The sequence below is a fragment of the Onychomys torridus genome, chromosome 1 (assembly GCF_903995425.1).
Source record: "Onychomys torridus chromosome 1, mOncTor1.1, whole genome shotgun sequence".
Lineage (NCBI taxonomy): Eukaryota > Metazoa > Chordata > Mammalia > Rodentia > Cricetidae > Onychomys > Onychomys torridus.
Genome location: NC_050443.1, coordinates 4,069,055 through 4,094,702, shown reverse-complemented (window position 1 = coordinate 4,094,702; position 25,648 = coordinate 4,069,055). Strand labels below are relative to the sequence as shown.

Sequence of the window (25,648 nt, the reverse complement as noted above, 5' to 3'; positions counted from 1 at the left end):
AACCATGTGTCCCTCCTGGGGTCTTTCTCTGTTAGGTAGCCTCTCTGGAGTTGTGGGTTGTAGTCTGGCCATCCCTTCTCTCCCATTTAGTATCCAGTTATGAGTACATACTATGTTTGTCCTTCTGAGTCTGGGTTACCTCACTCAAGATGATATTTTCTAGATCCATCCATTTGCCTGCAAATTTTATGATATCATTGTTTTATATTATACATTATAAATTTATACATATCATGTATTTATTATAAATTTATATTTTTATTTCATACTATATGTGTTATTATACAGTATATACATTATATATAATTTATAAACATAATGTAAAAATATAACTATATAAATATATTACATATGACACATTGTGTATATTACTATATAAATATATTATATAAGATGTATTTGTATTTTATATAGGATATATATTTGTATATTACTATGCATACTATATTATCTATTTGTGTATATTAATATATGTTATATATAAATATTCATATATAATAGATTATATATAAATATATATGATGTAGGATGTTGGAAACTAAAGTTTAGGTCACACAATAAGGAAACATTCCCCTTCTTGAGAAGTCCAGGGCTATGTCACCATCAGTGCTTATATCCACTCTCTCCTGATCACTCTTTCCACCCACAGGACCTCAGAGGCAGCATGCAAAAAGTGTGTCAATTTCTGGGCAAACATCTGACTCCAGAACAGCTTGATTCTGCTGTCCAAAATTTGTCCTTTTCAGTCATGAAAGAGAATAGGATATCCAACAGTATAATGCTAAGAAATTCCAAAGATGGCACCGTCTCCAATATACCATTGCTGAGAAAGGGTGAGACAAGATAGAGTGTCCAGGTTGTATTGTAGAAATGGTAGGTTTCTGATGTGTGCATGAAGCATGAGGCATGGAAACAGACGTGCTTGGAAGTTAGTGTCATATTCCATCATATTCTTCCAGAAGAGTGGCTGCTCACAAATCCATTCCTGAGAATCCTTAGAACCACGGGTAAGCAGAGAAGGAGTGAGAGGTGGCTGTGCCCTCCTGTCTCTGCCTGTGCAATGGACAAGTCCTGTCTATACACTTAGACCAGTCATCCCCAGTGACATGGTCCAAGTCTGTAAGAAACCAGAGGTGTAGTCACAGGAACAGGACTGTCCAATTCAGAGGGTTTACAACAGATAACCCATGCACACATCCATGTGTCTACATGACAGATACAATGCCATTCATCAGTAATAGAGTCTATTCACACATGCAGCAACTTGGATGGATTCCAGTGGCCTTATGCTGAGTGACAAAGTCAACAACATAAATGTACACACAATATATTTATGTAACATTTGTAAAATAGAAAATAATTGTATAGGCAGAGAATATGTTGCTGATGTTCAAGGATCTAGGGTGGTGGGACTTGATGGTTCATAGATGACTAAAAAAGTAGTAGTATTGGGAGATGTTTGTGGCACTGGACTATTTATGTATTTCAGTGGAAATGGACTAAAATACACACACACACACACACACAGAGACAGAGAGAGAGACAGAGAGAGAGACAGAGAGAGAGACAGAGAGAGACAGACAGAGAGAGAGAGAGAGAGAGAGAGAGAGAGAGAGAGAGAGAGAGAGAGAGATGATGTAGAAGACATCCCTTTCCCTAGTGGAGATTTTTCTGATCATAGCATTGTGTAACTTAACCATATTCCCTTGACTATAATACAAACTTCGTTGTAAAAATAGTTGAAGGACATGAACTTTCAATGCCAATTTTTTTAAACTAATTGCTCTATCACATGGTTGCCTTTTTTTCCACACGGGGGGGGGTGTGTAGAAGGAGGGAGGAGAGGGGGATCTGTGGTTGGTATGTAAAATAAATAGAAAATTTCTTACTACCGCTACTGCTACTGCTGCTACCAAAAGAGTAGGATTTTCCATCTCACATTTTGGGCGCTCATGGTCATCCACCTCAAATCACAAGCTCTGTCCCTTTCTGCTAACATAGTTTTGACAAATTAACGTTTGGTATGAAGTAGAAAATTGTAGGAAGACTCACTTTGGTCTTGAGAGAAAATATTAACTGGATAGACAAGGTGGGTGTGTGACAGGCTTGGCTGTGTAAGTGGGATTTGGACTCATTTTCCTGGTCCTTTTACTTCTGTGTTTGATTGACAGGCATCTGTGGTGATTGGAAGAATCTCTTCACTGTGGTCCAGAGCGAAGCCTTTGACACAGTCTGTCAGGTGAAGATGTCGAGGCTGGATCCTGGTCTCTTTCCCTGGTCGAAATGCTGTTGATCGATTCCCCCAACTCTGCACACCCCCATCCCAGACATGGTTTCTGAGTGTAGCCCTGGCTGTGCTAGAACTAGCTCTGTAGACAGGCTGGCCTTGAACTCAGAGATCTGCCTGCTTCTGCCTCCTGAGTGCTAGGATTAAAGATGTGTACCACCAATGCCTGGGTGTCTGGTTGGAAGACTGTAAACCTTTTAAGAACTCTGAATTTTAGCTACTCATACTTTATTTATTTATTTTGTCATCTGGATGCAAGTTAGTCATCTGGGACCAGGCATTTTCTCCATCAGATTGGCCCAGCTCACTCAAGGCAGGCCATCCTTGGGGAAGTAGCTCTGGGCCGTATGAAAAAAAGCAATCTGGCAATCTGAGCAAGCCACAGGGAGCAAGCCAGTAAGCATCATTCCCTCCATCTCTATTTCAGTTTCTGCCTCAGTTTCCCATGATGATGGGCCTGTAAGCCAAATAAACCCTTCCCTACCCATGTTGCTTTTGGTCAGTGTTTTATCACAGGAATGGAATGAAGATTGGAATACTATCCTTTTGAATTTCCAGGTGGTTCATATCACAAAACTCAGAGCAAAATGATAAAAAACAACAACAACAAAAACTGATAGACTCCAGAGCAGACATATCTGAACCTGGTTTCCAAAACTGAATTGCAAGCAAGGTATAATAATACATCATCTTATTATCACTTTCAAACAACTGTGGTGATGAATTTATTGGTATTAAACGGGGTCAGTGGAGAGAGGTATATGCTTGTCTGAGCTTTAAATCTATAGTTATAAGGAACAAAGGGTCAACACTTTTCTAGTCAGAACTCAAAACAGGTCGGGCTACCGAAGCAGCTCAGCAGTTGAGAGCACCATGGCTCTTGCAGAAGATGGGAGCTTGCCACACCAGATCCTCACAGCTGCCTTTAAATCCAGATCCAGGGGATCTAGTGCCCTCTGGTGGCCTCACAGGTGGCCCTCATGTGCACACACACAAATAATTTAAAGGAAAATTAAAGACTAGGAATCCCATTATGGTAAGGAAAAAAATTTATACTTCATTAAGTGTACCAAAGTCAAATTAAAGCTGAATTACTAGAGTGGGAAAAGCCAATTATTTCTATTAGGAAAGTTCAACTGAATTGGTAATATTTTTTCTAGGTTTTGAAAAAATTTACAGACTTGAGAGATGGCTCAGAAATGAAGAGTGCTCATTGCTCTTGCAGAAGACCCTGGTCCATTCCTACCGCCCACATGGCAGCTCATAATCACATGTAACTACAGTTCCAGCAATCTGATGGCCTCTTGACTTCCAAGGGCTTCTGTGCACACATGGTACACAAACACATACCTGGCACACACATATCCATATAATAAATATTTCATTAAAAGAAAAATAATTTAACTATTCAGAAGTTCTCAACTTTCCAAATGCCTGTTTTATTTAAATACAGTTCATGTTGTGGGGACCCCCCCCCAACAGTAAAATTATTTCATTGCTACTTCATAGCTGTAATTTCACTACTGTTATGAATCATAATGTAAATATCTGTGATAAGCAGGATATATGATATGCAATCGCCTCTGAAGTTGTGACCCACAAGTTGAGAACGACTGGTTTAGATGATTAAAATTTAAAATATTGTTTAAATAGGACTGACTTCTTTATTGTAATTTACAGCCAACATAGTAGTGACTAACAGTCAACATGTAAAATATTAAGTTTTGGGGGTTTATTATTTGTGTGTATATATGTGAATCTGTGTGTGCTTGCATGTAGGTCTCTGTGGAAGCCTGGAAAACACATCAGATACCTTAGTGCTGGAGTTATAGGCAGTTTTGAGTCATACAATGTATGTCCTGGGGTTTGAACTCTGGCCCTCTGAGGAGCGGGGAGCACTTTTAACCACTCTGCTATCTTTCCAGCCCCTCTTTGAAGGAATAAAGGGTGAACCTTAGCCGTGATTCCTGGAACTTTGAAAAACATATTTGAGATCACTTTTCCAAAAGTATGTATTCCTGATTTTAACTTTGAGGATTCCAGATATGATCTTCATGCTTCCCATTTTCTGCATTGTGATGTTGGTGTCATTTAGGTTTATGGCATGAACTACAGTTCAGGTGGCTGTTCACTGCACTGAGAATGACTCCAGTGTAGACATGTCACCAACACAGCTCCCAACCAGAGAGAATCAGAATCTCTTCACGTTCAAACCCCAACACTAAGACACTCACTAAGGACTCATTCATGTTGTCAAACATGCTTAGAGTTTATTGAATGAATTTGTTATCTAAATATTGCAAAGTGGTGAGGGGAAGTATAAAGATGGATGGGGGCAGGACACTGTGAAAGAACAACCCTAGATTCAGCTACCAGTACCAGGTGTGCAACTTGGGACAAGGTACACAGGAGAAATATGACAAAGGAAAAGCCGTTGTTTCAAAATCAGTTCTTGCTGTTCCATACCAGACGAACACCCCTCATCTTGCTTTCCTCTTTGACCCAGGGACAATGTAAGATATCCAGTTTTTTCTTCATTTCCACAGCTTGCAGTAGTATCTGTGACTCCTCAGTCAATGCAGATTTGTCCAGTCTGGAGTGAAAAAGAAAGTGCTGTTTATTTTTATTACATTTACCTATTTGTATATGTTTATATGGGCACATGCTACAGTGCACATGGGAAGGTCAGAGGTTTTTTTTTTTTAAATCTATCAAGATGTTAAGATTGAAATTAAAAAACATTGAAGTAAAAATGACTGTTTTCAGCCATTCATTGTTTAAATGCTTAACCACGATGATTATTATTCCTTATTCATGTATTATAACTCAATATAGTGTTGGCTTTTCTCAAACTTGTGAATCCTAGTATAATGTCATTGTCACCAATCTCATAATCATCCATCTTAAGCCTCTCCCTTTGGTGTCCCTACTCATTCTATGAGACACTTAAAGTTTATCCTAAATCTTAGCTTAACCATGAACATATCTGATGCTCATCTGTTCTCACTGCCTGTTTCACCCATGCCATTATCACTAAGATTACCTAAAAAATAAAAATTACCGAACACCTATTATCTTTACTTATATTAAAAAATCTATTTGTTTATTCTTTGATGATTTAATATGTATACAATGTATTTTGATCATATCCTTTCCCCATTCTCCTCTGTGACCCCTCCCCATTCCTTTCCAAACTTCATGTCCTTTTCTTCTCCAATAGCTCACTGAGTCTAAGTTGTGATCCCCTCAAGTGTGTGGGGCCCACATCCCTGAAGAAAACTGCCCCTCCTGCCCCTTGAAGCCACAAATGTCCCTAGCTCCTCAGCTAGGAGTGGGAGTCATGAGCCCCTCCTCTGTCTGTGCTGGAGTGTTGACTGGCTTGAGCTTGTGCAGGTCTTGTGCAGACAGCTGCCGCTCCTGTCCGTTCATGAGTGTACCTGTCTTGTCAAGTCTAGAAGAGGCTGGTGTGCCGCAGTCCTGCCAAACTCTTATGATGTTTCTACCCCTTCTTCCTCTTCCTCAATGTTCCCTGAACCTTGGAAGTAAGGGACCACCCTCCCTTTAAAAAATAATGTCTTAAGAAGTCAGCACTCAAGATGGTTAATTTTTTTTGAAAAATCTCTAGATTTTTGAGCATTAGTTCCCCTTGAATTTCACAAATTAAGATCAGAACATAGGTCTCTCTGATAGAGTACAGCTGGCTGCCTCAATTTTCTCCACCTTCTCTGCCTGCTTTTTTCTTGTCTGATGTCCATAACTATAAGTCATGTCACCTTTAACTATAAAGTGTTAATACAGAGATCTGCCAGGCTCTTTTATATCTGCTGCCCATTTCAGCCCCTGCCTCTCCAACCTCTCCTTCAGTCAATACTGCCTCAACCACAGCCTTCTCACCACGATTTACCCCTGTGTCCACACCCCAGCCCTTCTCAAGATCTCATCCTTGCCTGCATGTTACTCTTTATAACCCTGATGTAGGACCCAAGTCAACAGAGCAGAGGCGTGAGCCATTTTTCTCACAGAATGTTCCTCAAAACATCTTCACAGGCACTCATATAATCAACCTGAAATAAGTTCTCAATGTAAATGAAATATTAAGAAACATAACCTTGATTTATAATTCCATACAGCAATTTCAGAACCCTTTCTGACTCTAGACTGGGGGTGAACATTTATGGGTAATGTGTGTGTGAGGCAGTGTTTGTAATCACCTCAGCTTGGTGATTGTGTCTCCAGAAGACCTGAAAATGCCCAACCAAGTTGTGCCCAGTGGTATAACACAGGCATGGTAGTTATCACTTTTTAATTGGATGATGCTTGTTACACAGGGAAGATTTAATGTGTGTGACTGTAAACATTGTCAAAATCCCATGGCCAAAGAGACCACAGACCCTAGAGGGAAAGCTACTGTGGTTCCCTTAAATGGGCATGTGGTGAAATTGCCATTTAAATGTTTACATTTATACCCATAGACCTGTACTTCTCACAGCCTTGATCAAAGAAGCCTTTTTTTTCTTTTTTTCTGGGCTGTGGGTGGTGGTTAATGCAGACTCACAACTGGTTGAAAGTGCTGAGAGCAAGTGGCTATGAATGCTGAGCCATAGATGGGTCATTTATCAACCTTCCCATCCAAGGCTCATGGATGATCATGAAAGAAGGGGCAGATAGACCTTAAGAGCTGAGGGTGGGAAGAAGCACTATGAAATGCCATCTTTTAGACATGACGTGACCGTTTTATGCATCCACTCACAGGTGATGCTGAGGTTGCCAGTACAAGACCTGCATTCAAAATTCCATCATGGATAGGGGAGGGACTCTGAGCCCCTCCCCAGCAGAGGAGCTATTGGCAGTGATGACAGCTGAGTGAGAATGACTCTTAAGATCTGGCTGTTGGTAGGTTGCCCATGCCCAAGTAGATGACTCCATGTCCATAAGCACATGGTCAACAGGACTTGGAGTCAGAGGGTTATTAGTTAGGATTGGAAGGTCCTGGGAGGTTTGGAGGTTGTTAGTGGGGGGTGGAATATGATCATAACACATTGCATATATGCATTAAGATTTCAAATAAATAAAAAATTGTTAAAATTAACTTACGGCCTGGAGAGATGGCTCAGTGGTTAAGAGCACTGAATGCTCTTCTAGATGTGACTAGGGTTCAACTCCCAACACTCACATGGTGGCTCACAACTATCTGTAACTCCATCCCAAGGCATCTGATGCCCTCTTCTGGCCTTTTTAGGCCCTGAGCATGCATGTGGTGCATAGACTTACATGCAAAGAAAACACTCATAAAAATGTTTTAAAGATTAATTTGGCATTGAAAATGTGTTATACCCTGAGAGACCATTTATATGACTTATACAAAGTACATTATATATATGAACTCATACTTATAAATATTTTGTCTTTTTTATTACCATTTCTTGTTTTTTTCAAATGTTATACAATACCCACATATAACTTTTTTTTGTGTGTGTAAGTGTGTGTGTGTGTGTGTGTGTGTGTGTGTGTGTGAATGTGTTTGTGTGTACACATAGACTAGGATCCATATATGAGAGAGAACGTGTGGACTTTTTCCTTTCTGAGATTAGGTAATCCTATTTGGTATACTTCTAAGTCCACTATTTTTTACAAATATTGTGATTTCATTATTCTTTAGAGTTGAATGATAATTTAAAAATAAGCCAAGTTTTTAAAAGATGTCTGATGATATTTGGAGTAATCACCACCAGAGGGAAGTACTCATGAATGGATAGAAATCAAGGATGGTTCTCAATGTCCTAGAGTACAAAAGTGGTCCTGAACAACAGAACATCCTAGCCCAGTCTCAACAGGGCTGAGCTTGAGCAAACCACTGCTAAAGAGCTTGCTCTGAAGTCATTCCCAACTCTGAGTACTCACCCTAGCAACTTCAAGTTACAGTCTTTGTGATTCAAAGCCTCACACAGCAGTTCCAGCCCATCGTGGTCGAAGGTTATCCAGTCGAGGTTCAGGCTAGTCAGTGTTTTACATGTGGTGAGAGCTGAGGCAAGGTCTGCACAACAGTCAGTTTTGAAATCATTCATGTCTAACCTGTGACAGGAAAAATACCAGAAAAAGAATGTGGTATTTGGTGCCAGTTCCAGGTTTCTGAGCAAACTCCTAACCAGCCCCAAATGTCCACAGTAAGTAAAAGCACTAAGCAAATCCAGGTTTCACAGGATAGCATTTTTTTATTATTTGAGAATTCCATACATGTATAAAATGTGTTCCAATTACATCTGTCTACTATGCATACTTCCAACTTCTCCCAGACCTCCGTATTCTACACAGCTCCCACTTGATACCCTTTTAAAGCCCATTAGGTCATTGGTTCTCAACCTATGGGTTTTAACCCATTTGGGGTCAAATGACCTTTTCACAGGGGTCACATATTAGATATCCTGCACATCAAATATTTACACTGTAATTTGCAACAGCAGCAAATGAAGTAGCAATGGAAATAATGTTATGGTTGGGGGTCACCTCAGGATGAGGAACTGTATGAAAGGGCTGTAGCATTAGGAAGGTGGGAATCCCCTGCACCAAGCTCAATCAGCATTGCCATATGTGCTTGGGTTTAGGAATACACACTGGAGCACAGGCAACCATGGCTACATCTCTGAAGAAAACAGACTCTCCTCATATCAGAAGCCCCAGGCAGGGGCTTCTTGAATGCCTCTGCCATCCAACCTGGAACTGTGACTTGGATGACTCATGCCAGGTAAACTGGTGAAGAACCTGTGGCTGGGCATGCCATAGGCCCTAAGGGAAAACCCATTACTATTGCTTTGCTAAGAGAACATAACATAAAACTACCTTCTAAATCAGTGGTTCTCAACCTTGCTAATGCTGTGACCCTTTAATACAGTTCCTCATGTTATTGTGACCCCTGCCTCTGCTAAATTATTTTCATTTCTACTTCCATAACTAATTTTGTTACTGTTATGAATAATGATGCAAATATTTGTGTTTTCTGATGGTCTTAGGTGACCCCAGTGAAAGGGTCATGGTCACTCCCTAAGGGGTCATGACCCACATGTTGAGAACCATTGAACTAAATGCTCAGCATTATTCCTATATGTTAGTTCAGCTATCAAACCCCAACAGAGAGGCTTCTTTTGGCAATGGACTGGTTAATACAGAGACTCACAGCTGGTAAACATTCTGAGAGTACTCAGCCTTACATGGAACATTTACACCAGCCTTTACCCCAAGACTCAGGGAACCTGAGGGCCCAGAAGAAGACCCAGGAAGACTAGAACCAGATACTGTGGTGGGGGAAAACATGACAGGGAAGTTCCTCAAACTCACAGCAACGGTTGTCTTTACAAGGCCCGTGTATTCACATTTTTCTCAAAACTTGAGACTATACTAGGTGGAATTCTTCTTAATCCTATTGTCTTAGTATGGTTTTTCTATTGCTGTGAAGAGACACCATGACCACAGCAACTCTTATAAAGGAAAACATTTCATTGTGATGGCTCTCTTTCAGTTCAGAGATTCAGACTATTATCGTGGTGGGACATGGTGACATGCAGGCAGACACAGGGCTGGAGAAGGAGCTGAAGGCTCTAACATCCTGACTCACAGGCAACAGGAAGTGGTCTGACTCACTGTGTGTGGCTTGAGCAGATATGAGACATCAAAGCCCGCCTCTACAGTGACACACTTCCTCCAAGAAGGCCACACCTCCTAATCGTGCCACTCCCTTTGGGGGCATTTTCTCACAAACCACCACACCTATTTACCCTCTAGCTGTCCCTCATTGAGCTGGGGGCCCTTCCCACCATGACAGTTAGTAGAGACTCACCCAAGACACTGCAATTTACAATTAGGATTCCTCAGAGCTTCACATAACTGCTTGATGCCTGTGTCTTCTATGTTATTCTTGCCCAGTTTCAGGGTCTTTAGCTTTTTATTGCTAGTAAGGACAGCAGAGATATCTCCACAGCAGTCTGAAGTGAGAGAGCAACCAGATAACCTGGGAAAGCACACATGCAAACATATTGACTTACAAGGCCCAATCCTTTTGTTTTGGTTTATTAATTCTAATTTTTAGAACTTCATATGAGCACTGCATCCACACCCTCCACCCCTACCTCCAATTCCTCGTGGTCCCCCCAAATTAATAATCTTTTTATTGTTACATGTATACACATATGTATTCATGCGTGAATACATGCACATGCATATTTAACCTAAGTTCATTTAGCTTTGCTTGTGTGTACATGTGTCCAGGGGATAGGATAGCCCAGTAGAGCTTGTCCCTGGAGGAGACCCATTCTCCCTCTCTGTAGCCATTCATTGACATTTTCCTTTTGAGACAGGGTCTCATGTACCCAGTCTAGCTTCAGACTCATTACATAGCTGAGGACGACCTTGAACTTCTGACCCTCCTACCTCTACCTCCCAGTGCTAAGTAAGTAAGGTATGTAGTTATCACACATGTTTTTTAAAAGCTGTGCTGGAGAATCAAACTCAACTCTGTGTATGCTAAGCAAGTGTTCTACCAACTGGGCTACATCCCTCATCAATGAGACCCCATGTTAACAGCTTGGCGTATTTCCATTTATTTGAACTAGAAATGATGATGCCTGGGGTATCCTGCTTCATGCTGGCTCACTGCAATTCTTCTGCCTTGATCTCTTCATCTGGTGTTCCTATTCTCATTCCCCCTGGTTAAAATAGAGATACTCTGAAAATCATTGGGGCTACCTTATCGCTGATTTCAAGTTTCTGTGCTAATGTCATCAAGTGGTGAACATCTGCCAGTATCTAATATAACAAACATGTCCTCAAACCCTCCCTAAGCCTCAAGCTCATGGTCCCCATGGCACTTTCAACAATGGTTAAGAAAGAGGTTAAGAAAGAGGGGAGAGAAGGAAGATAATGGGTGTAAGATAGGCGAGTAATGGAGAATGGAGATGAAGAATGTGTAGATGTTAATATAGATATTAGGCAGATATGTTAGATGTAAAACAAATGTATCATAATTAGTAGATGATATATAGATTGATAATGGACAGACGATATGCAGATGATGAAAAGAAGAGAAGGATGATATGTAAGTAAAGACAAAAAAAACTTTAAATGGGAGAAAGGGAGAGATGTTAAGTTCACAGTTGACAGATAATAGGTGGGTGGATATATGATAGGTAAACAACACACATACATAAACACACATGCATAGATTCACAACAGATGGAGTTATATCTACATATGGATTTATGCAGGTCTATGTGTGTGTGTTAATGGTTCTCAAGCAGGGATGAATTTACCCTCCAGGGGATGCACATTGCATGTAGAGATAGTTTGGTTTGCCCCACTAGGTCAGAGGGTGCTCTTGGCACCTCATAGATGTAGACATAGTGCCACAGCCCTCTTCAAATCACAGGACAGCCACAACAAACATGCCAACAGTATAAAGACTTAAAAACTGTGACATTTGCACACACAGTACCTTTGTGCCTTTATGCATACATATCCATCATCTCAATTCTGTCGGATGAGGATTATGCTTAATGTTTTTAAAATTTTTTATTTTATGTGCACTGGTGTTTTGTCTGCATTCATGTCTGTGTGAGGGTGTTGCATCCCCTGGAACTGGAGTCACAGATAGTTGTGAGCTGCCATGTGGGTGCTGGGAATTGAACCGTGGCTCTCTGGAAGAGCAGTCAGTGCTCTCAACTACCTTGTCATCTCTCCAGCCCTGTTGGAGTCTGTATCTCCATGTGATGGAATGGATGAAGCAGTTTCTGGGGCTTCTATCATGACATTAATTCCACTCATAGGAACTCACCTTCATGACCCAACCTCCAAGGGCTCCATGTCTTAAGATAGTCATCACAGGCTTCATCACAGACTCTGAGGGAACACTGACATTCAGACAATTCTACCCTCCCACTTCCTTCTGAACACCAACATCCCAAACCACATTCCCTGCAATGGATGAGAACACAGCCCTACCATAACTCCTGAAGGGGGCACGTTGGGTCCTTCAAAGCTTCACACAGAATGTTCAATCCAGTATCTTCCAGGACATTTGACCCCAGGTCAAGAAGAGAGAGATATTTGTTGCACAACAGGGCTTCAGAGAGATGGCCACAGGCAATGAAGCCGAGACAGCAGCGTGACAACCTGCAGAGAGGGTCACACACCAGCAGCTCACTCATTGTCACAACATCACATGCCTCTGCAAAGACTGTCATGTTCTCCCTATACTGAACTTCCACTTTGCGTGAAAACATTTTTGAGATGGGATGGTGAGATGGTTCCACATGTAGGTAAAGGCCCTTGTCACTGAGCCTGAGGACCCTAGTTCAGTCCCACATGATGGAAGGAAATAACCAACCCCCACAAGTTGTCTTCTGTCCTCCATATGTGTGTGAGTATACACACATGATGGAAACAGTTTCAAACAAAAGTTTTGAAAACCTGAGGTTGTAGATCACCATACATGTTTCCAAATTTGACTTATTTGTCAACTTACTTGCAAAACAATCAACTAATTCTTCTACCAATATCAGAAATTCACCATGTTGCAGAATCCTGCCCTCATGAAATATCTTCCAATACGTTTTTAATTTCTTTTTGTTGTCCATGTGTGTGTATATGTCTCTGTGCAGGTGTACGTGGATGTAGAGGTCAGAGGGCAAGCTCAGTTGTCACACTCTGGAGCACCCCCCCGCTTTGAGACAGGGTCTCTGACTTCCTGGAACTTATTTATTAGACATGCCTGGTTGTCCAGTGAGCCCCAGCGGTCCTTCTGTCTCCACTTCTGCAGTTTTCTTTTAGATATTTTCTTCACCCAGTTATTTGTGTGGGTTAAAGACCAGTGTTTTAGAAATAACTCATATTTAATGCAGCTATTTATAATTACTAGTTACCATGTGTAATTTAATTCAAGCTACTCTGTAATAACTAGTAATTAAATAACCAAATAATTTTGTTTTCTAATGTTATTTTTTTCTACCTCTCCTAAAATATCTTTCAACTTTTTATAGTGCATATTTCTCCTTTTCTTTTACAAGTTTCACATCAGGACTGGAGACATGGTGTAGCATTTAAGATCACTTGCTGATCTTGCAGAGGACACAGGTTCAGTTCTAAGCACCCACATAACACCTACATGTTACTCACAAGTCTCCTGTAACCATAGTTCCAGGGGTTATTGACCTCTTCTGGCTTCTGCTGCTCATGCACACACGTGGTATACAGTGAGAAAGTTCCACAAGTGCTGTCATATATCCAGCCCGGATCAAAACACAATGGCACTGAAGGTATTATATAAGACTATCTCCAAGGCATGTGCACATAGTGTATACACCATGCAAATAAATTTCATGTTTGGACTCAGGGACTCTTACCAAGACTCATGATATGCAAATATTCCAAAAGAAATTTAAATGGAATATGGAATATTTCTGGTCTAGTCATAAGCAGTTCATGTAAGAGATACTTAATCTGCACTAATTTTCTTTTATAATTAGATGTCTCCATAATAGTCAATATTCAATGATCTTGCATTTTATATGCATGTTCATGTCTGTAAGCTGCATGTGTACATACTACTGCATGAATACATGATCACAGAGGACACAACTAATTTTGCATCTATATACTCTTTCTCTTCTATGAACCCAGTGGTTTTTGAGTGCATTTCCCTTCTTAAGGCCTTTGATTGATGGAACAATAAGTTATCTGGTATGGCTTCCCTGGGACAATAGTCCGGCAGTTTGCTACCATGAGCAACCAACCTCAACCTCAGGGCAGAAGACAGTTTACAGTGACTTAGGTAACATGGAGGAAGTTCTGCCTTGGAAAGGATTTTTTTCTTATTTATATTCTCCTCTTGCCTGGTATCCAATCTCTTTCCAGGGGCATCACTTCCCCCATAATAATCATATTCATTAAGCTAAAAATTATATATAAGGAATTTCATGGCTAGTATTGCCTTGTCTAAAGTTGGTCTCATGGTATTTCTGTTTCCATTAGCTCTACTTACTTATTTGGCAACTGAGGCATATACAAGTGACTGAGTGTAGTGACACATCCCTTGTTCTCATGCATTCCTTAGTGGGTATTTGACCACTTTTATGATGGCTGTACCCATGTGCACGGTTCTGCAATATTTCCAGGGCATGCTCTCCCAGACCAACTCACATCAGTGTCTCCAGAACACAGCTTGGATTCTTCAGGATTTCACACAGTAACATCACTCCTTTGTTCTTCAAGGGATTTTCAACCAACGAGAGATGTTTCACCTTGCGGTAGATTAGGGAACTAGCAATCATGCTACAAGCCTCACTTGAGATGTCACATTTCCCCAACCTACGTGTGAGATGCATGTTACAGGTTAGGAATAACATCTTCAGGTGATCTGTGTAAGCCTACCTATTGTTCAAACAAATGACCCAGATTCTAATACTGTACATATCCGTCCACACCTACATCATAGACTTATTTAGTAAGTATAATTCTGTGACTATCATTGTGAATTATAGAGTTCTACTGATTGGGAATAAACCCAAGCCAGTGGTTTTCATCTATCGGTGACTTTTACCCTCTGGGATCCATTTGGAAATGCTTGGTGAGGTTATGGGTTGCCACAAGAACCACTAGAGAGACAGGGTATTATTGGAATGAGACCCTGCCCTTTAATGCAGAGATAGAACCCATCACTAAAATATGGTCTGTAACCCAGTATGTCTGATTACCAATATCACTGTAACACACACACACAACTTCTTGAGTCTTTTACAGTGATCCTCCCCTCCAGATTTCAATTATCAGTTGAAAAGCCCATTGTGTTAGACCTGTGGTTCTGACATTATTAAAACCTGCTCCTTGTGTTTAACTTACAGAGGAGATCATAAAGCTTATGGGTTTTGTTATCTCCCTTATTAGTTTAGTATATTCAAAAGATATGATGGAGGATAATAGAAACAGATCACATGGAGTAAGATCTGGAAGGATCCCAAGTACGCAAACATTGCCTTATGGATGTAGAGTGCTCCAGATGGATATATTTGCCAAACTAGAAGAACCCTGGTTCTAGTATCATCCCATCACTGTGATAAAACACCCTGACCAAAGCTATTTAGAGAGGAAATGGTTTGGTTTACACTTCCAGCTCACAGTCCATCATTGAGGAAGTCAGAGCAGGAACCTGGATGCAAGAATCATGAATGAGCTACTTGCTGGTTCTTGCTTAGTTAACTAGACTTCCTATAAAGACCAGAACCATCCACCCAGGGATCCATGCCTCTTCATAGCAGACTGGGCCCTCTTATATTAATTAACCATCACGATAATCCCTCACAGACATGCCCAATCTGATAAAGAAATCACTGAATCAAGATGTTGTTAAGTCAAGGTGACAGTTAATGCAAAGCAGGATGAAAATGTTCCAAACTTTTTGGGATTTTTTAAAATGGAGTCTTTATCATGTAAACATGATAGGCTAACTGCAAACTAACATTCTCACTGAGGATGGGGGACGAGAATGACAGTTACAGAACATGGTTCCAGCTTGGTTCTTCTGGGGACTGGTCACTATGCAGCAGCCCACCAAAGACCATTCATGACAATACAAGCTGATCCTATCACCTGGAGAACGCCAAGAGGTGGGACGCTTTGTGTCAGGAATCAAGGCAACAGTCCAAATATCAGAAGAAGTGATTCTGCCATCATCACTAAGCTCTCACGGAATGACAAAGTTTGCAATTCCTGTACACAGCCAGAGGAAAAGACTGCAATGCATGTTTCTCAGTACAAGACACCATACCACAGCACCAATGGTGATAAACTCACTCTGAGCTATCATGTAGCTTGAGAGCATCAGTATCCTGTCGACTTCAACTCATTCTCATGCCGTTTCCTTATCACCCTGCAGTTTCATGGCTGCCTCCTATTTTTTATTAGCCTCCTGTCAAAGGCCATGTGGAAGTTTTCCTTATGGATTGTTTCTCTACTGGCAGTTTTTACAAGTGCCTCTGCATGTTGACCTCTGATTTCCACAGGTTCCCTGTCTCCCACACTAAGTAAATAAGTGTAATACAATCCAGACATGCTATTATGTTGGTATTCAAGCCATTAGAAAACAAAGGAAGTCATCAAATGCAAGGGGAAAATTTTCAGAAGGGAGTGGGAACCAATAGCACACAAGTGAGTGTGATCGAAGTACATTATAAACATGGGCAAAATGGCATCATGGGGGAGCTAGAGAGAGAGGATCAGCAGGTAAGAGCACTTGCTGCATCAACAGAGGACTGGAGTTCAAATTCAGGAACCCACATCAGGTAGCTCACAGCCCTCTCTGGCTTCCAAAGGTACCTACACACACACACACACACACACACACACACACACACACACACACACACACACACACACAGTTTTAACAAAGAGAAAAGGAAACTATAATAATGACACTAATTTTTTGTAACACATGCTAATGCAAGTGAGAACTTCCCAAGATAAGCCTTAAAAGTGATTTTAAAAATAATTTTAAAGAAACTACTGAGTGTAGACAATGAACTGACTTACAGTAGCTCCTCCACTTTGCATGTTGTGCATTTCATCACAGAGCACATAGTCTCAATCATGTCATTGGAGAGACTGGTGCCATACAGGTTCACGGATTTCAGTTGAGGTAGTTGAAGAAATATGTGAAATAATGCACCATCTCCAAAGTTAGTCATGAAGGAACACCTGTGAAATAAAGCCAAATGGCGAATTATACCAGGATGTGGGGGTACATGACAAAGCAACTTCTAGACATCCTCTTCCACACTTTGCCTCACATACCATGGTTGTTTGGGCATTCTAGTTACCCATGTCAGGCAGCTCATAATTTATTATAACTCTGACTCCAGAGGACCCAGTTCAGATGCACACATACATAGACACAATCAAAATAACCTTAAAAACTAGATTTTTAGTTAACATTCATTGCAGTCTCTAGAACATAATCAACTCCTGTTGGCTGTGTACATGTACACACATACACACACACACACACACGATGTATAAGCATTTACAAACCCCTATAAATCAGGTGTGTGTGTGTGTGTGTGTGTGTGTGTGTGTGTGTGTGTGTGTGTGTGTGACATAGAAAAACATCAGAGATGTGGCTCTTGGCTATTGCTTTTTCTACTTTGGATTTAGTTCTGCGTTTATTTATGCATAATAAATAAGGAAGGGACAGAACTTCTTCTATTTACTTAAAGGATGGATGCCTATCAAACTTACGACAAGCTTTGGAGCTTAAATGCAGTTACAGGAAAACTAGAAGATGGAGACATTGAGGCACAGAGAAGTTTAATGGCAGTTTCATTGAAATTACAGCTGTCCAGATCCAACACCTGCAAGTCTGGGAAATTTTCGCACAACATATGCCAGTGTCTCATTGTGTTTCTGCAATGAGATAACACATAATTATTCTCTGGTGCCTAAATTAAATTCAAGACATTCCTGAGATAGGCAGGTCACTCCCAACCCCCTCAACAAGGCACACATGGTACACAGACATACATGCAGGCAAAACACATGCATTAAATAAAAATAAATAAATCTTTTAAAAAAAAGGAGCACATAAGAGACAGAGATATGAGAGAGAGAGAGAGAGAGAGAGAGAGAGAGAGAGAGAGAGAGAGAGAGAGCGCCATGTGGGCTACAAAATGCCATCTTCTGGGCATGGTATAGCCATTGTGGTCTTAATCCCACTAGAGCTATGGATACCTCCACTGCCTGCACAAGACTGGGCCTGTTACCAGTCAATCAGAAGCTGGGGAGAGCCTCACACAGCTCTCCCCCTCCCTGCTAACATAATGGCTACTGGTGGGTCCCCAGGGAGGAGCAGTCATCTCCAGTTTTGTACCCACAAGTCAGTCTACCAGGGTCTAATGCACAGTTCCAAACCCATACACACACTAATAGCCCTAGTTAAACTCAACAGCTGACACAACAAAAAGACGTGAATGTGAGAATGAGCTCATAAAGAAGAAGTTGGTGTGATGGGGTGGAAGGGGAACAGAATGGAGTAGAAGGTGAGAGTAACCAGAATGCATTACCTATAGGTATGAAATTGAAAATGAATACATTGAATAAAAATTATAATAAAGAAGCATGGCTTGAGATGAGGTGAAATAGATTGAGTCTTTGGGAGAGTCATTTATTATTATTATTATTATTATTATTATTATTATTATTATTATTATTAAGAGATTTTCTATTCATTTTACATACCAACCACAGATTCCCCTCTCCCCACATCTTTCCCCCTCAACCCACTTCCCATTCCCACTTCCTCCAAGGCAAGGTCTGCTATGAGGAGTCAGTAGAGCCTGGTACATTCAGTTGAGGCAGGTCCAGTCCTTTCCTCCCTGCACCAAGGCTGTGCAGTGTCCCCACCATAGGCACTGGGCGCCAAAAAGCTGGCTCATGCACCAGGGACGGGTCCCAATCCCACTGACTGAGGGCCCATGAAACAGTTCAAGCTAAACAACAGGGGAGAGTCATTGTTAATAGCTACATATCACTGCTGAAGATACCCAGCCTTACTCTGTTCTCTAGGGTATCCTCTTGCAGTGAGAAAACATGATTTCTATGTGAATTTGGGTAGATATTTGGGACTCCTGAGTGAGTAGCAAACTATCAAAGATACTACACATTTGAAAGATCAAGTATGAGCTAGCAGCCTAAAGCCAATGCAAGGCAAGTCAACTAGAGCAATGTAGTATGAGCAGAGCCTCAAACCAGACACGAGTTCCCAGAATCCTCTCCAGTGTAGGCACCAGGACACTAAACACTCTATGGATGAAAGAAAAGAGCTGGACACTGCAACAAAGCTACTCACATTTCCACCTCACAGCTGGCCTTGTCACAGGATTGTTCTTTGAATAAATGGAGGAACTCAAGACACAACTTTTCAGGGCCACATTGCTCCAAATAGCAGTGCCAAGACTCAACAGATAGGCTTCCTGACTATGCCATCTAAACACTCAAGCATAGATGTGTAAGAACTTATGAAATGCCATGCGGGAGAGAGGGATCAGTGGGTAGGAATGTAGGCTGTGCAAACGTGAGGACCCAAGTTCAGATCCACAGCACTGACAACATAAAAAGCTGAGCATGGTGGCTTGAGGCTGTTGCCCCAACATTAGAAGAGGAAGACAGGTAGATCCTGGTATTCTGATGGCCAGTTAGCCTAGTCAAGATGGTGAGCTTTGAGGGTGGTGAGAGATTCTCTCAAAGAGTAAAGGCAGAGGACAACAAAGAAAGCCACCCCACATCTTCCTCTGACTTGTTCACAAATTCATATGGGTACAGCATGCACACAAACACACATATAAAATCATGCATGGACACTAAGGCAAAACTGGAAGAACTGAGGACAAGCTTCAGAGTTGTACTTACCTTTTGTTGTATTCAGAGTTTTCTGAGTTACACTCTACTGGGTCATCGATTTCTGCAAAAACTTTGTGTTGTATATGCAGATGAAGTTTCTTTATTTTTTGAGATTTCAGCAGAGCGTTTGCAGCCAACGTCAACGCATCAACATTGCTAATATCAACAGTCATTTCTTCAAATAGATCCATCACTTGTTTTTCAAATCTTTCTTCCTGGTTTTCAAGTAGGCTCTCAAACAAATGCTGGGGATTCATCAGTTTCTTATTGCACTCTGCTTGACTCAAACTTCTAAAGCATTTGAAAATTTCCTGTTTTACCTCTTTGGATGGTATAAAACCAAAGTGTGGTTTTAGTATGGCAGTGACTTTTTCAGTGGCAATTCCAAACACAAATATCCCTGTCAGGAGCCATTGGGTTTTGCCATGAGCATAAACTTCTCTTAGAAGCTGGGGCAGGCTTCTAATGACAGGGTGAGGTGTGCCTTTCTCTTGTCTGAGGAAATAGAACAGGGCAGCAAAATACAACTGTAGTAGAGGATGGTAAAACACAAAGCAGTCACCTCGATATTGGAGAAAATTCATTCCCAGCCACACTGCTTTCTCAGATTCCGATATCCCATTCCTCCTGAGATCCTCAGACTTGAACACAAATACCTGTTTCCACATTGCCTCTGCAGCCAAGGTACACAGGGTCTTTAATAGTGCTCTGTTCTGATTAGGTGGACAGTTGGCATACACTGATCTGAATGAGCTCACCATAAAGCTTGTGTAGACAGATGCATCTGTTACATCATCAATTTTTATTTCCTCTCCCCTCCTAAGCTTCCACTTTAAAGTACTACAGATCATCCAGCATGTAAATGGACTTCTGCATATACTGATCAATTCTTTTGTGGTTTGTAAATATTTAAAGACTTGTAAGCCTTTCATAGTATTTTGGAAGAAATGTATACAATAGTGCTTTTTAGATGCTTCAGTGAATCCTCCAACAACTATGTCCCTTGGATACCGCAGCAAGGGATAGATTTTTGATACACTTGTGTTTCCCAATTCAAGAAGCAGAGAGGATTCTGGGAGCATTACTTTCTGTAGCAAACTGCTCAAGACAATTTGTGTGGGCAGCATCTTCCCCCAGTCATTGCACAAGTTTGTCCTGAGTTCCAAGTCAAATTGCAGGTATTCAAGTCCCTCCAGGATAAACAAGATTCTCTTTGGATCAGATATGACTTTGTCCAGTGTCTCTGAAGACTCAGACAACTTAGTTAACATAAGCTCAGCTAAGCTCAACTCTGTGATATTGTTAAGTGTGATGAGAGAGATAAAGAATACATACTGAAATCTGTTCTGCCATAAGTTTCCTGATGCCCAGTCCAGCATTGCTTTTCTTAAGAAAGTGGTTTTTCCTTCTCCTTGACCACCTAGTACAACTACAGTGACTGGCTCTACCTGACAATGAAATACTTCTTGCAGTGCCTTGTACTCCATTTTTATCATTACTTCATAGCTTTCATCATTCATATAAATGGAGGTTTCCCCGTTCCATATGTGTTGAAATATAGTCTTCATAATCTCTTTGTATGAACTTTGTTTATCTGAGTTTGATGAAATCAGAATACAAGGCAGTTAGGAACAGCATACTCCTGAGAATGAATCACAGTTTTTTTCTTAAATACACGTCTAGTAAATGATCTACACATCTGGATAATCAGTGAGTCCATGAGTCCCAAGGAAAAAAAGGAGGAGAGCCACCCACCCCTTCTCCTGCAGTCAGTTTCCTTTTCCCTTCATCTGATATAGGTTTTTCTACAAATAAAGAATGGTTAGGCCCTACCCTAACCCAACCAACCAACCAGTTCTTTCTACATCCACACCTGTAGATAGAGACCTCTACGTATGCAACACTTTCTGTGCTTGTGAACATGCCTGGAAGAGTACTGACTCATGGCAAACTCAAATACCTATGCTAAAGGGGGTACATGAATATTTCAGGGCCAATAGAGAAAGGAGGTCTCCAGAAGCCAGTGGTACTTAAAGAAAAACCTGGGATCCCTCTAGAGTTAACTGTCTCCATATATTGGATCCCTTCTCTACCAAAAAATTTTTACAAAGTCAATAAACCTTACTTTCATGTTCCCTGGAACTCTTTTCTCCCTTACATTATTTAATTCACAGAGAAAAACAACTCACCAGCTAGCCAGTCTCATCTTGGTGCCCAACATGGTGTCCAAACCCCAGACACTCAGTTGGTTGTTTTACCATATCCAGGGTTATAATATATTTGATATATTGACTGTAAAAGAATTATAACCAAACTGGAAACTCACCTCTGAGTAACAGTTACTATAAAGCATGAATTCTGGGTACTGCTTTCCAAATTTGCAAAGGGGATGGTACCTCCCCAGGACAAAATCCAGAAGTACTTCATTTGTACATAATTTCATGAGTTACAGCTCAGAATGTTGCTATTCAGTCTAAAACTTTCAAACTTCCAGTAAGTCACTTACAAGTCATTCTATTAAAAATTTTCAGTTTGATGTACATGTTTGTAATTCTGTGCTCAGTCAAAGCAAGATCTGATTCAGGCAACAAGACAGAGTGAAATGAGCTTTGGAGTTATAGGAGTTCAAGTCTATGGATAACCAGTCAGGGTGTCAAGTTGTCCAGGGTTAAATCATACACATCTCATCGTTTCAGATACATTAATGTACCTGGATCAATGTCCTAAGCCAAATGCAATTAATAGAAAGTGTTTCTCTGGTCATTCATGGGGATAGTTAGCAGGCAGCTGGCACATGATCAGTACCACAGGTTGATACTTTTCTGTAATTTATGGCACCAGGCTTTCTGAGGGCAAGGGCTAACTGTCCTCTCTGAGATTTACTGGGACTTGTGTCACTGACTCGAATATTAGAATTTTCAATAAGTTAAGAGCACTTGCTGCTCTTCCAGGGGACCTGGGTACAGTTCCCAGCACCTATACAGCCACTGACAACTGGCAGTTAAGTTCAGCTCCAGGGATCCCTGCCTTCTTCTGGCCACCACAGGAACTGCATGCATGTGGTGCCACAAAAATCTTTTCAAAAAGGAAAATTGGTATCCATACAGACTTTTGAATGCCATTAAATTTTTATTGTATTTTGAAAAAAAGAATTACTATATTCACACATTATGAAGTGTTGAGTGTTGGGCTGCTAACATGGCTCAATGGATGGGGGCATCCTGTATGTGCTCCTAGAGCAGCAGCCTAGAGAGGACAAAAATTAAGGTGACATCAGCTAGAATTTGTCCTGCTTTAATCTAGTTTCTTTTCCTTTCTGTTTTTAGAGACAGAGTCTTGTGCAGGCCAGAATGCTCACTGACTTCAAACTAGCCATGTAGTCAAGACTGGCCTTAAACTACCAAACTCTCCTATGTGCCTCTGCATCTGAAGCAGTAGGAGGAGCTAGACTGCACTGCTGTGGTGGTTTGGATAAGAAATGTCCCCCATTGGCTGGTATGTTTAAAGATTTGTTCCCTAGTTGATGGTCATGTCTGGGAAGGCTTAAGAGGTGTGGCCTCGCTGGAGAAGATGTTGCTTGGGGCAGCACTGAGATTTCATGGCCTCACCCTTCTTCAAGTTCTCTCTCTGCTTCACGCTTGCAGTTGAGATGTGATCTCAGCTTCCTGCTCTATCACCATGCCTGTGTGTTGTCATGCCTCTCTCCATGGTGCCTCTCATCACTTTGGACCGATAAGCCAAAATGAACTCTTCCTCCACAAGTCACTTTTGTTCATGGTGTTTTACCACAGCAACAGAAAAGGAACTAAGACAATAACCATGCCCCGTCATCCTCCACATCTTATAGGCATGTATCTACTCGGTCCTTGCCAAATTACTGGTATCTTTATCCCCATGAGGAAACAGGTGTAGTGAGATTGATTGTCTTGTTGCAGCTGACTAACCAACAAGTCACATGACTAAGGACCAGCAAAACAAGCACGCAGTTCCAGATTCACAGTCATTTTTGGTGGATGCTTCTGACACTTACAGCATTTGTTAAATCATAGTTTTGCTAAAGGATGTATGAACAACAGACAGATTGGAACGTGGAGATAGTCTGTGCATCTGAAATGTGGGGCCATCTATTGGTAAAATATTCCCTCTGGAAGGATTGTGACATGCCTTCCACCTGGAGATAATCCAAGGTTGTACATTTGAGGTCTTCCTTTACCGTCTCAAGCAATTCACAGGCTTATAGAGGTAAGGTGTCTGGGAAAGGGGATGAGGGCCTATTCTTAGTACTACATGTCTGGTTAAAAGGATGAGTGAGTACTATAATAGAACTCCGTCTCAGCTGAGTGTGGCACTGCGTACCTGGAACCCCAGAACTCAGGAAGCTGAGGCAGGAAATCATGAGTTCAAGACTAGTCTGACGGTCTATAGGGTGGCTCTGAAGTGAGACATTTTCAAAGACAGAACAAACAAAAGAGAGACAGAGGGAGAGGGAGAGAGAGGAGGAGGGAGAGAGAGGGGGAGGAATGCCATGATAAAGGTGTTGTTTTGTACGCTAATTTTAAAAAAGCCAATGAAAGGACAACTTGCTTGGTTAGCTGAAGAAGACGTTAATGTTAGGATCTGCCTTCTTTGTGTCAATCAATCCTGTATTTTCTTTTATAGGCCATGGTCATGCACATTAGGACCCTCCCCAGTTAAAGGATGATGTATATAACAACCATTGGTTTCTTCAATGTAACCCTTTCTCCACTATGGGGACAGGCAGGCAATCAACAATGACATGAGCTTCACATTATAGTTGTAGATTGCTGTTTCTGTGGGACTCCTAAGAGTGGAAGTTGGGATGTCTCTGACTCTTGCCTTCCCTTGGGATCCGTTTCCTACTACTGGGTTGCCTAGCCCAGTCTTGATATGTGGGTTTGTGCCTAGTCTAATTGTACCTTATTATGCCATGTTCAGTTGATATCCCTGGGAGTCCTATTCTTTTCTGAAGGGCAATGGAGGAGCAGTGGATCTGGGGGAGAGGGAGGTGTGGAGGACCAAGAGGGCAGGAGGGATGGGAAACAGTGGTCGGTATGTATTGTATGAGGGAAGAATAAGCTAAAAAATAAAAGCAGCTCCTATGTGGCTAACTTCCCCCATGTCTCCCTCTATCTCCATGCTCACTTACCTCTCCTCAGTTCCTGAGCCATGACTGAGAGGTCTGCCCGATTGACCTGGAGAAACAGGCTCGACACTATGTCCCATACTTGTCCTGGACAATGTGTGGACAACAGCATTATCAGTTTTGTTCTCGAAGCCATCTCAATTTTATTCCAGGGGATTGGCTTGACTTTAAATTCCTCTGTTTCTTTACTGAGCAGCTCTTTAAACATCAAGAACTCTGCATCACTGAGTTTTTGCAGGCATCGAGTCACCCCAAAACCAGATGATCCTTCCATCGTGGACGGTAAGCTCAGACTTTGGAGGTTAATAAATCTTCAAGAAATAAGTGACACCTGGGAAAGAATGACATAGGAAGTCATGTCTCAACTTAAAGAGGCTCAAATTATTGATGTCATGCATCCCTTCAGATATAGGTGGCTCATCCTTCACCCATTCACTTAATGCATTGTTAATCTAGTGTTATAATTATCCTTATGCTAAGGCTGCTGTCAGAATGATAACCAACTGAACAAAATTCAATACAGCAGTGAAGTTATCAATAGAGCCAAAGAAGGAGAGTTGGCACTGTCTTTGTGCCTGCCACCATGTACTCCTAGGGACAAATCTTAGAACTGTTTATAAACCTGAGAGCTTGTGAGAACTTCTATAAAGTTTAACTCACTGATACCGGATATATATATATTTAGGTTGCAAACATTTATTTCCTAATACAGCTAACATTATTTTTATATAGTTTGGTCACAATGTTTTGTTCATTTTTGTTTTTTT

General features: G+C 41.2%; 1 protein-coding gene across 2 annotated transcripts; it reads right to left on the bottom strand.

The window, feature by feature from the left end:
- Positions 1 to 4,732: 4,732 nt before the first annotated feature.
- LOC118575573 (NACHT, LRR and PYD domains-containing protein 9A-like) lies at positions 4,733 to 25,155 on the bottom strand. 2 transcript variants are annotated; one of them, XM_036176063.1, is made up of 9 exons: positions 24,885 to 25,155; positions 19,727 to 21,311; positions 17,561 to 17,725; positions 16,856 to 17,020; positions 14,471 to 14,638; positions 12,275 to 12,445; positions 10,119 to 10,289; positions 8,189 to 8,359; positions 4,733 to 4,880 (listed from the first exon to the last, which is right to left on the bottom strand). In XM_036176063.1, the coding sequence occupies exons 1-9, from the start codon at positions 25,153 to 25,155 to the stop codon at positions 4,733 to 4,735; spliced, it is 3,015 nt and encodes a 1,004-aa protein (XP_036031956.1). The 2 variants fall into 2 exon arrangements, with proteins under 2 accessions (XP_036031956.1, XP_036031959.1); XM_036176066.1 differs by lacking the exon at positions 17,561 to 17,725.
- Between the last annotated feature and the right edge of the window lie 493 nt (positions 25,156 to 25,648).

What these genes read in the sequence shown, in the direction of transcription:
- LOC118575573 (XM_036176063.1), bottom strand. Translation starts at nt 25,155, where the DNA reads ATGGAAGGATCATCTGGTTTTGGGGTGACTCGATGCCTGCAAAAACTC. An exon ending in TGTGTTCTGGAGACACTGAT is followed by an intron (nt 12,446 to 14,470) that starts GTGAGTTGGTCT and finishes CCCTCTCTGCAG; the next exon opens with GTTGTCACGCTGCTGTCTCG. An exon ending in TGTAACTTGAAGTTGCTAGG is followed by an intron (nt 4,881 to 8,188) that starts GTGAGTACTCAG and finishes TTTTCACTCCAG; the next exon opens with ACTGGACAAATCTGCATTGA.